Source organism: Salmo trutta, chromosome 5 (genome assembly GCF_901001165.1).
Source record: "Salmo trutta chromosome 5, fSalTru1.1, whole genome shotgun sequence".
Lineage (NCBI taxonomy): Eukaryota > Metazoa > Chordata > Actinopteri > Salmoniformes > Salmonidae > Salmo > Salmo trutta.
In genome coordinates, this window is record NC_042961.1 from 66,092,046 (window position 1) to 66,104,708 (window position 12,663).

At 40.6% G+C, this 12,663-nt stretch overlaps 3 protein-coding genes across 4 annotated transcripts in view; 1 reads left to right on the forward strand and 2 right to left on the reverse strand.

Annotated features, from left to right (window-relative positions):
* The window catches only part of LOC115194861 (equistatin-like), a 364,924-nt gene that overhangs the window by 103,264 nt on the left and 248,997 nt on the right, over window positions 1-12,663 (reverse strand). The gene's annotated exons all lie outside the window — the stretch shown is intronic.
* LOC115194830 (equistatin) overlaps window positions 1-12,663 on the reverse strand; it is a 360,364-nt gene that overhangs the window by 89,040 nt on the left and 258,661 nt on the right. The window contains exons 1-2 of one of the 2 annotated variants that reach the window (XM_029754749.1): window positions 6,988-7,038; window positions 6,409-6,472 (exon numbers count right to left, since the gene is read on the reverse strand). The exons of the other annotated variant lie outside the window; for it this stretch is intronic. Coding sequence (XP_029610609.1) covers window positions 6,409-6,460 — 52 coding nt within the window. The 5' untranslated portion in view covers window positions 6,461-6,472; window positions 6,988-7,038. Of the gene's footprint in view, window positions 1-6,408; window positions 6,473-6,987; window positions 7,039-12,663 lie in introns of those variants that run through there. 2 annotated transcript variants of the gene reach the window in all.
* The window catches only part of LOC115194835 (equistatin-like), a 244,947-nt gene that overhangs the window by 68,481 nt on the left and 163,803 nt on the right, over window positions 1-12,663 (forward strand). The window lies entirely within an intron of this gene.

Sequence of the window (12,663 nt, forward strand, 5' to 3'; positions counted from 1 at the left end):
ACCCACAACCCCAATGTTGCAAGTGCCATGCTTGACTGCGCCACCAGGACTTAACTTTATGTTAACCTGTTAGGGTATAGGGGGCAGTATTTTCACGGCTGGATAAAAAATGTACCCGATTTAATCTGGTTACTAATCCTACCCAGTAACTACAATATGCATATACTTATTATATATGGATAGAAAACACCCTAAAGTTTCAAAAACTGTTTGAATGGTGTCTGTGAGTATAACAGAACTCATTTGGCAGGCAAAACCCTGAGACAGATTCTGACAGGAAGTGGATACCTGATGTGTTGAATTGACTTTAAGCCTATACCATTGAAAAACAAAGGTAAGGAGGAATATTTTGGCACTTCCTATTGCTTCCACAAGATGTCCCCAGCCTTTACAAAGTGTTTTGAGTGTTCTACAGTGAGATCTGACTGAAGAAGAGCCATGGAACGTGATGGTCCATTAGACACCTGGCGTGCGATTTGATGGTGGGTACTCTCATTCTGAAACGTTTTAAAAGAGAACCCAATGGTCCGCCTTGAATTTTATTCATGTTCTGGTTAAAAAAGGCCCTAATGATTTATGCGATACAACGTTTGACATGTTTGAACGAACGAAAATATATTTTTCCGTTCGTGAAGTCCGGCTGGCTTAGATCATGTGCTACAACACGGAGGTTTTTGGACATAAATGATGAGCTTTTTTGAACAAAACTACATTCGTTATGGACCTGGGATTCTTTGGAAGTGACATCTGATGAAGAGAATCAAAGGTAATGGATTATTTACATAGTATTTTCTATTTTAGATCTCTCCAACATGGCGGTTAGTCTGTATCGCAATGCGTATTTTTCTGGCGCAGTGCTCAGATTATTGCAAAGTGTGATTTTTTTTTTTTTTTTTTTTTTTCCAGTAAGGTTAATTTTAAATCTGCCAAGTCCATTGCGTTCAAGAGATGTAAATCTATAATTCTTTGAATGACAATATAATATTTTACCAATGTTTTTGAATAGTAATTATTTAATTTGTTGTGCTGATTTTGACTGGTGGTTATTGGAGGCAAATGACTTCCTGAACATCAACGCCATAGTAAAACACTGTTTTTAGATATAAATATGAACTTGATAGAACTAAAAATGCATGCATTGTCTAACATAATGTCCTAGGAGTGTCATCTGATGGAGATTGTCAAAGGTTAGTGCATACTTTTAGCTGGTTTTCTGCTTTTGGTGACGCCTGTCTTTGAATCGACAATACACTACACACAGCTATTGTCAATGTACTCTCCTAACAACCTAACTTTATGCTTTCCCCGTAAAACCTTTTTGAAATCGGTAAAAGTGGTTAGATTAAGAAGATGTTTATCTTTCAAAGGCTGTAAGTTAGTTGTATGTTTGAGAAATTTGAATTTTGACATTTATTTGGTTTCAAATTTGCCGCTCTTGAAATGCACCTGCTGTTGATAGGGTGCGCCATGGGTGGCACGCTAACATCCCACATAGCCCCAAGAAGTTAAGACACCAGCCATGCCGGTTTAGCCCACTAGGGCACATTACTCCACCAATGCTTTGTAACGATAACCAACTGTTTGTATGCTTTCTGTGAATTACTTAGTTTAGTAAATAAATTATTTTAAGACAATTGATGTATGGATGACTTTTAGTAAAGGCTGGATTTGTGCAGATACAACAATTTACGACGTTTAGAACGAGACTGGACGCGAGGTAAAATACACCATTTAAACCAGAAGATTATCGGCCTATACTGTAATATAATATAGGAAAGTTATTTTAGGAAAATTATAACTTTGTAATCTGAATATTTTCCTTGGTGCCCCGATCTCTTAGTTAATTACAGTTAAACGATTAATCAGTTTAAACGCATAATAATAATAGGGAGTTATTTTGATAAACATTTCTTCTGTTAATGGTGCCCAAAGACACGACACCGTGCACTGCAGAACAGGATTCCCGTTATATTCAGCGGTGTAGGCAGGTCGAAGTCTGAACATTATTATACAGATTAACAAGCACACGACAGAATTCATGCCTTGATTTTTGTGGTGACAGAACTTTTGCTAATAGCTTTCATACTTTGTCCATAAAGTAGAGTCCTATGTGGTATTCATTGAGTTAACCTCTAGGGGCTATGTGGGACGCAAGCGTCCCACCCCTGGTACACCCTATCAACAACAGGTGAAATATCAAGAGCGCCAAATTTGAAAACAATTAAATGTCATAATTCAAATTTCTCAAACATACAACTATCTTACACCCTTTGAAAGATAAACATCTCCTTAATCTAACCACGTTGTCCGATTTCAAAAAGGCTTTACGGTGAAAGCATAAAGTTGTTAGGACAGTACATTGAAAATAGCTGTGTGTAATGTTTTGTCAATTCAAAGACAGGAGTCACCAAAAGCAGAACCAGCTAAAATGATGCACTAACCTTTGACAATCTCCATCAGATGACACTCCTAGGACATTGTTAGAACTAAAAATGCATGTATTGTCGATCAAGTTCATATTTATATCCAAAAAAAGCATTTTACTATGGCGTTGATGTTCAGGAAATCGTTTCCCTCCAATAACCGCCAGTCAAATCAGCACAACAAATTAAATAATTACTATTTGAAAACATTTGTAAAATATTATATTGTCATTCAAAGAATTATAGATTTACATCTCTTGAACGCAACCGGATTGCCAGATTTAAAAATAACCTTACTGGGAAATCACACTTTGCAATAATCTGAGCACTGGGCCCAGAAAAATACGCTTTGCGATACAGACTAACCGCCATGTTGGAGAGATCTAAAATAGTATTTTCTATGTAAATAATCCATTACCTTTGATTCTCTTCATCAGATGTCATTTCCAGGAATCCCAGGTCCATAACAAATGTAGTTTTGTTCGAAAAAGCTCATAATTTATGTCCAAAAAGCTCCGTGTTAGCACATGATCTATGCCCGCCGGACTTTACTTCATGAAAGAGGGGGAAAAAAATATTTACGTTCGTTCAAACATGTCAAACATTGTATAGCATAAATTATTAGTGCCTTTTTTTAACCAGAACATGAATAATAAAGGCGGACGATTGCATTCTCTGAAAACGTATTGGAACGAGAGTACCCAACATGAACTCGCGCGCCAGAGTCTAATTGGCCACCACCGTTCCATGGCTCTTGTTCGGTCAGATCTCACAGTATAAGACTCAAAACACTTTGTAAAGACTGGTGACATCTAGTGGAAGCCATAGGAAGTGCTCAACGATTAATAAGCCCCTGTGTGTTTCAATTGCATAGGCTTAAAGGTAATTCAACACATCAGGTATCCACTTCCTATCAGAATTTGTCTCAGGGTTTTGACTGCCATATGAGTTCTGTTATACTTAGACACCATTCAAACAGTTTTAGAAAATTCAGTGTTTTCTGTCCAAACCTGAACAATATGCATATCCTAGCTTCTGAGTTGGTGTAGGAGGCAGTTAAATGGGCACATATTTTTTTCAAAATTCTCAATACTGCCCCCTAGCCCTAAGAAGTTAAAGGATGGTAGATGTGCTCTCCATACCATTTGACATGCCTCATCTGTATACCTGCAGACAAGTGAGCAGTTCAGTCTTCTGCACGCAATACAGCTAACCTTATCTTACCTCATGATTATCCATTGAATTGTGTCCATTCTCTGTTTAACATGAACACACAGGAAAATAGATGTATGATCTAAATATAGTTTGATACCAAGGGACAAACCTCACCTTGATCTTTCCATTTCAGTTAAGCGCCTGCTACGGTCTATTTACATGTTTGTTGGGCAGGTAGGTTCCTTGATGAACCCCATCTTCTATGGGGTTCTTGGATTAACCTTCTAGGCCATTTTCAGTGCCAAGAACCGTAAGGTTCTTCAAAGAACTGCGGACCTTAAAACTCTAGTTAAACCCCACATTTTTATTGTACTCTGACTAGGATTCAAAAGGCACTCGCACATCTTTGTTGCATGGTTTTAGTTGAATAAGAGGAAGAGCACCGTACATGCTAGTCTCACTGCTCTAAGGATCGGCCTCGTTAGATCTTTCAGTGTTCACAACCTGCACCTCTATTTAGACATTGCTCCAACCACATCCGTTCAATGCAGCCAATGGGGTTGGAGTGTGAGAGAATAAGTGTTACCCAAAAATAACAATGTGCATGAGTATTCTAATAAAGTGTGTACATAGTGTCAAACAAGACATCGACCTATCAAGTAAGTGGTCATTAATCATTGGGTTCTGTACAAGAATAAAACATGAGTAGACTAAAGTGGCAGCATTAATTCATGTTCACATTTACAATATAATTAGGCATTTCATCATTAAGACCTTTTGGGAATAATGAGGGTGAAAATCCCAGAACATTCTTCAAAAGACACTGATATGACCCCACCATCAAAAGGCAAAATGGCAATTCTTTTGCTTTTCACACAAGCCTCATCTGAAGGTAGACAAGTTTAAATAATGAAGACATACAGTTTATTAGAGCATGTACTTTATTTTACAGGATGATATAATGCATGAAGCAAACAATGGAATGATTTAGTGAAATGTGAAGATGTAGATTCAGTAAAGGGGTCTTTCATCCCTCTGTGGCCTGGAACAATTCTTCAGCCTCAGAGTAGCATGGTTCTGACTGTGGACTCTGTATATATTGGAATTACATTTTGATGTCTATGGAGGACCAAAGCTGCCATAGAGTTAAATTAATATATAAAGAGAAATCCACAAAAAAGGAAATACTGACAGATTTGATTCCACAGTCCAAGTCCTGCAATCAGAGTTAGGATGCTAATATTTGTAAACTCTTTCAGTTGTTTTCTGTGGGTGTCACCGAGTAGGCTGACGCCCCATATCATGGACCCAAGAGCCATAGGCATTAATAAGGCCTTGCCTGTGCACGTGACTAAACCCCACAACCCCCTTCTAAGCTGTCCATCTTTCTGATTTCCACCAATCAGAGTGATGAGGGACAATAGTGCTGAGTACCAGGCAGTTGGCAAGTGTGGTAGACTACTAATGACCATCACCAGCATCAGAGCTTGGAGAAGCCTAACTACTACATGGTCACATGGAATTTGACTGCCTTCATGTCCTGTAACCACAAGTGTATTGGCAATACAGTCCTACTCCTTCCTCTATTTCCCAGAAATGGACTGGTTCAGATAATCACACCAACAATAAAGTAAGTAAATCAACAGTTTAATCTCTGGATTCCTTCTTGTATTGAATGTGAATCAGTTCCTGTAGTACAGTAAAGACAACTGTCAGTCTTCTACATCTTAGTTCCAACACCTTTCATCTACAATTAGACACATCAAGAACCAGCTGCAAGAAGTAACATTTAGTGAATGAGTATGTATATACACACGCACCTTGCTGGAACAGTTGCTAGCAGTTGAAAACAGTTCCTGGTGGGGTCTCTGTACCCTGGATCTTCTGTCCAGTACTGGTCACACACCAACAGTAACCTACCAGAAATAGACATGTTGCATATAAACACATTGAATTGTCACATTCAACTGAATTGGAGAATTTAGTGTGCGTCAGTGTTAACCTGTAGAGCCCGAACATTGCTTAGGGGTGTATCGTCCATGGTGGTCACACGTGGGGATGTAGGCGCCATTTGGGCCATTTATAGCAGCATCTCTAGCATCCTCACAGGGGGTCTTGGGTCGTATCACCGCGCCATCTCTAGCATCCTCACAGGGGGTCCTGGGTCGTATTATAGCATCTGGACACAGGTAACATACATTGTAATGTGGACATACAATAACACTGCAGGACAATGTAAGGGCAGAATATATATTAACCAGAATAGAGTTCCATTTCAGATGCAACCTACGTACTTCCTGGCTAAATATTGAAGTTCAGCTACATGTTTATATTGCCTATGTAGTCAAAATTCAGTGTGTCTTTCATATAACAGCTGATGAAACTAAGACTGAAAGTGGGGGTAAATTGTAGTTATTGCCTGATGATTGGATTGTCTAGCAACTATACATCCAGTTCAAAGATCAAGCCATTCATATCAGAACACCTCAGTCCAGCATCTAGACACCAATATACATCTCTGGAACTAGAGGAGTGGCAGGTAGCCTAGCAGTTAGAGATAAGGCCAGAAGTTCAAGTCAGTGAGCTGACAAGTTGATATATCCATCTATGTGCCCTTCAGCAAGGCACAACCTTCATTTCTCCAGTGTCACGGTTGATAATGGCTGACCCCTCAGAGGGTGTCCATTGGAGAACCGGGTATGAATAGAAACACATGTCCAATTCACACCTGCGTATTAATACCTACATGTGTGTGAAGTAGGACGGAGCAACACCAACAGATGTTTTTATTAAAGTGTTGGTGAGTAGGTGTGAGGTATGTCACGCTTACCTCCCAGAGCAAAAGCTGTGCTGACAAGCAGAATGATGGTCAATATTGCCATGGTGAAAGTCTCCTGAGAGAGAGAACAAGAGTGAGATTAGTTGAGCATTTTAAATCATCTGGAATGGCTGTGGATACTAGAGGAGAGGTTAAGGAAACACTATAAGTACAAAACTTAAATAACTGCCAAAGCAGCAATTTCTAAACCCAGTCCTGAGGACCCCAAGAACCAAGTAGTCGCAACACAGTGCTACTAGTCTTCTGACAACCGCAAGTATCATTTCTTCAACCACATACAGTAGATTAGCCTGGCACACAGGAATATGTATCCTTCCCAAATGACTCCTCACTCCTTATGTAGTGAACTACCTTTGATGAGGGCCTACAATGCACTACATAGGGAATGGGAAGCATTATAGATATTGTCAGAGACTACCCATTTACTGCAAAGGTACGGATTAGTCTACGCTATTAAATCCAGGGGGCCGCTCCACAAAATGTACCAAGTATATAGTGCACTACGTTTGACCAGGCCACATAACATTAAGGTACCATTTGAGATGCAGCTGAATAATGATGCACGCTCACCTTCTGCAGTCTTCCAAAGGATTCACTGGGTGTGTCTCTCTCTGTTGTCTGTGAGTTATGGTCTACCTCTTCTACCTCTCCTTTTAAAGGACCTGTCACAGGTGTGACTAGTTGCCTCATTAACCCAACGAGAGATCCCGATGTCCGCCATTAGCTGGTGGTGTAAACAACTTAAGTAGAAATACTTTAAAGTAGTACTTAAGTCGTTTTTGGGGGGTATCTTTACTTTACTATTTATATTTTTGACAACTTTCACTTAACTACATTCCTAAAGAAAATAATGTACTTTTAACTCCATACATTTTCCCTGACACCCAAAAGTACTCGTTACATTTTGAATGATTAGCAGGACAGAAAAATGGTCAAATTCACACACTTATCAAGAGAATGTCCATGGTCATCCCTGCTGCCTCTGACCTGTCAGACTCACTAAACACAAATGCTTTGTTTGTAGATTGTGACTGAGTGTTGGAGTATGTCCCTGGCTATCCGTAATTATATTTAAAAAAAACAAGAAAAGGAATTTGAAATGATTTATACTTTTGCTTTGATACTTAAGTATATTTGATCAATGACATTTAATATTGATACTTCAGTATATTTAAAACGGAATAATTTTAAACCTTTGCTCAAGTAATATTTTACTGGGTGATTTTAACTTTTACTTGAGAAATTTTCTCTGAAGGTATCTTCATAGGCAGTAAAGAGAGTAGTAGAGGAAGATGGCTCCAGTATCGAGGGATCCTGAGAGGCTCCTTGTGAGTATGCCGTTCCCAATAGAGAGTGATAGGAATAACGTGTTTCAGTAAGGTTGGTTTCTTAGCATTCATAGCCATGGTGATCAACTGTACCGCAGATTAGAACATAAATCACAGAAAATGTATGTTGTGGTGGCAGCTGCATAAAACTCCTTGGGTTACGAGATTTTACAGCAGAACAGTTACAAGGTGTGATGAACGATAGTGTCCCGTTCTCCCAGGCTGCCGGCCTGCTGTAGGATAAGATAGACCCAAGTAGTGGAATAGTGGTGAGGTTTTAATGGGTCTAGAATCAGATAGGGCCAATTAGTGGAATAGTGATGAGGTTATAATGGGTCTAGTATCAGATAGGGTCATGTAGTGGAATAGTGGTGAGGTTTTAATGGGTCTAGAATCAGATAGGGCCAAGTAGTGGAATAGTGGTGAGGTTATAATTGGTCTAGTATCAGATAGGGTCATGTAGTGGAATAGTGGTGAGGTTTTAATGGGTCTATAGTCAGATAGGGTCATGTAGTGGAATAGTGGTGAGGTTTTAATGGGTCTATGGTCAGATAGGGTCAAGTAGTGCAATAGTGGTGAGGTTTTAATGGGTCTATAGTCAGATAGGGTCATGTAGTGGAATAGTGGTGAGGTTTTAATTGGTCTATGTTCAGACAGGTTCAGGTACTGGAATAGTGGTGATGTTTTAATGTGTGTATGGTTAGTTGGTAGGGCAATTTTTGTTTTCTGTTTTTTTTTCTATCCCTTTCCCCATTCTTTTATACCCTCCCCTTTTTTGTGTCACAAAATGTCATGAATTCACTCTCCAGAACAGGACACAGCCCACACGTTATAACTCAGTCCACGTAAACTTGCATCTCAGCCCATGTAGACTTGCGTCTTCAGAGCGTAGCTGGATTGTGCATCACTTGCAATCAATCAAATCAATCAAATGTATTTTTAAAGCCCTTCTTACATCAGCTGATGTCACAAAGTGATGTACAGAAACCCAGTCTAAAACCCCAAACAGCAAGCAATGCAGGTGTAGAAGCACGGTGGATAGGAAAAACTCCCTAGAAAGGCCAGAACCAAGGAAGAAACCTAGAGAGGAACCAGGCTATGAGGGGTGGCCAGTCCTCTTCTGGCTGTGCCGGGTGGCGATTAAAACAGAACATGGCCAAGATGTTCAAATGTTCATAGATGACCAGCAGGGTCAAATAATAATAATCACAGTGGTTGTCGAGGGTGCAACAGGTCAACAAGTCAGTAAATGTCAGTTGGCTTTTCATAGCCGATCATTCCGAGTATCTCTATCGCTCCTGCTGTCTCTAGAGAGTTGAAAACAGCAGGTCTGGGACAGGTAGCATGTGCGGTGAACAGGTCAAGGCTCCATAGCCGCAGGCAGAACTGTTGAAACTGGAGCTTCAGCACGGCCAGGAGGACTTGGGACGACACATATCTTGATGCTGGGGACCACCACCCATAAAAAAAAACGTTTCTGGCTAAAGAGACAAGACTAACAAGGGAAATCCATGAACTAATAGTACAGGTAGATAGCAATAAAAATGATACTACAGAGATACAAAATAAGTTAGAGGAAAAACAAAAAGAACTTGAGGAACTTATTCAAGAACGATCTAATGTAATCTATTACAAAAATAAAGCAAACTGGATGGAATATGGAGAAAAATGCACCAAATTCTTCCTGAATCTCCAATACAGGAACACTAACAAAAATAATTTGCAGAAACTCGTTACTGAAGACGGAGTCGTCTATGATTCTCCGAATTATCTTTTAAAAGAGGAAGCTAATTATTTTAGGCAGATGTTCACATTAGTAGCTTTGGATAGAAAACACTCAAAAGTTTCTAAAACTGTTTGAATGGTGTCTGTGAGTATAACAGAACTCAAATGGCAAGCCAAAACCTGAGAAGATTCTGTACAGGAAGTACCCTGTCTGACCATTTCTTGGGCTTCTTTGTCATCTCTATCCAAAACAAATGATCTCTGCTGTAACGTGACATTTTCTAACGCTCCCATAGGCTCTCAGAAGGCGCCAGAACGTTAAATGATGACTTTGCAGTCTCTGGCTGAAAAACAGTAGCGCACTTGGTAAGTGGTCGATCTGAGAACAATGAGACGGGCTTGCGCGTGCACGAGACGACTCCATTTTCAACTTTGAGACCTTTGAACGAAAACAGGGTTTCCCGGTCAAAATATTATCGCTATTTTACGAGAAAAATCGCATAAAAATTGATTTTAAACAGCGTTTGACAAGCTTCGAAGTACGGTAATGGAATATTTTGAATTTTTTTGTCACGATACGCGTCACCCTTCGTCACCCTTCGGATAGTGTCTTGAATGCCCGAACAAAACGCCGCTATTTGGATATAACTATGGATTATTTGGAACCAAACCAACATTTGTTATTGAAGTAGAAGTCCTGGGAGTGCATTCTGATGAACAGCAAAGGTAATCCAATGTTTCTTTTGGTAAATCTGAGTTTGGTGAGTACCAAACTTGGTGGGTGTCAAATTAGCTAGCTCGTGATGGCGAGCTATCTACTCAGAATATTGCAAGCTGTGCTTTCACCGAAAAGCTATTTTAAAATCGGACACCGCGATTGCATAAAGGGGTTCTGTATCTATAATTCTTTAAAAAAAAATTATGTTTTTGTGAACGTTTATTGTGAGTAATTTAGTAAATTCACCGGAAGTGTTCGGTGGGAATACTAGTTCTGAACGTCACATGCTAATGTAAAAAGCTGGTTTTTGATATAAATATGTACTTGATTGAACAAAACATGCATGTATTGTATAACATAATGTCCTAGGAGTGTCATCTGACGAAGATCATCAAAGGTTAGTGCTGCATTTAGCTGTGGTTTTGGTTTTTGTGACATTACATGCTAGCTTGAAAAATGGGTGTCTGATTATTTCTGGCTGGGTACTCTGCTGACATAATCTAATGTTTTGCTTTTGTTGTAAAGCCTTTTTGAAATCGGACAGTGTGGTTAGATAAAGGAGAGTCTTGTCTTTTAAATGGTGTAAAATTGTCATATGTTTGAAAAATGGAAGTTTTCGGATTTTCGAGGAGTTTGTATTTCGCGCCACGCCCAATCATTGGATATTGGAATGGTGTTCCGCTAGCGGAACGTCTAGATGTAAGAGGTTTTAAGAAAGTTGATGAGCTTAGAGCAAGGATTTCTTTCCAGAGAGACATCGGGTCCTGTAACATACTTTGTTTCACGGAAACATGGCTCTCTCGGGATACTCTGTCGGAGTCGGTAAAGCCAGCTGGATTCTCAGTACATCGCGCACACAGGAAAATATATCTCTCGGGGAAGCAGAAGGGCGTGTTTCACGATTAATGACTCATGGTGTAATTCTAGGAACATACAGGAACTCAAGTCATTTTGTTCAACCGACCTAGAACACACAATTAATTGCCAACCATATTATCTCCCAAGAAAATTCTCCTCCGTCTTCGCCACGTCCGTTTCCTTGCCACCTCAAGCCGAAACCGACGGCCGTCAAAAGAACTTGATTGGACTTTATGCAAACTGGAAACCACATATCCTGAGGCTGCATTTATTGTAGCTGGGGACTTTAACAAAGCAAATGTAAGGACTACGCTGCCGAAGTTCTATCAACATATTGACTGTCCAACTCGCGCTGCTAAGACAGTCGACCATTGCTATTTAAACTTCCGGGATGCTTACAAGGCCCTCCCCCGCCCTCCTTTCAGCAATTCTGACCACGACTCCATCTTGCTCCTCCTGTCCTATAGGCAGAAACTCAAACAGGAAGTGCCTGTGCTTCGTACTATTCAATACCCTAACCAGAAACTGTGGATAGATGGTAGCATTCGCACGAACCACCGCATTTAATAATCATTAAGCTCGAGGCCCTGAACCACACCCTGTGCAACTGGGTCTTGGACTTAGATACAGGCCGCCCCCAGGTGCTGAAGGTAGGAAACATCACCTCCACTCCGCTGATTCTCAATACTGCAGTCGCACAAGGGTGAGTGCTAAGCCCCCTCCTGTACTCCCTGTTCACCCATGACCGCGTGGCCAAGCACGCCTCCAACACAATCAAGTTTGCAGACAACCCTAAAAGGCTTGATTACCAATGATGAGACAGCCTACAGGGAGGGCGGCTCTGGGAGTGTAGTGCCTGGTTAACAACCTCTCACTCAATGTCAACAAAAGGAGATGATCGTGCACTTCAGGAAACAGCAGAGGGTACACCCCCTTATCTACATTGACAGGACCACAGTGGAGAAGGTGGAAAGCTTCAAGTTCCTTGGCGTACACGTCACTGACAGACAAATGAACCACCCACACAGTGTGGTGAAGGCACAACAGAGCCTCGTCAACCTTGTGGCTAAAGAAATTTGGCTGGTCACCTAAAACCCACACATTTTTACAGATACACAGTTGAAAGCATCCTGTCAGGCTGTATTGCCGCCAACGCTCGTCAGAGGGTGGTGCGGTCTGCCCAAGGAATTACCGGGGGCAAATTATCCCCCCTCCAGGAAACCTACAGCACCCAATGTCACCGACAGGCAAAAAAGATCAAGGGCAACCACCCGAGCCACTGCCTGTTCACCCCACTATCATCTAGAAGGAAAAGTCAGTACAGGTGCATCCAAGCCAGAACCGAGAGACTTAATAGCTACTCTCTCAAGGCCATCACTAGCACTTTAGAGGCTGCTGCCTATAGGAAGCGGCTAGGTCACTGGCCACGTCAATACTATTTACATATCTGCCATTCCTCATCTCATATGTATATACACTGTATCTTAAGACATTCCGCTCTGACTTCTTCCATAGGTTTATAGTCTTTATTCATTCCTACTTAAGTGTATACACGTTGTGTAATTTGTTAGATATTACTGCACTGTCGGAGCTAGAAGCACAAGCATTTTGCTACAC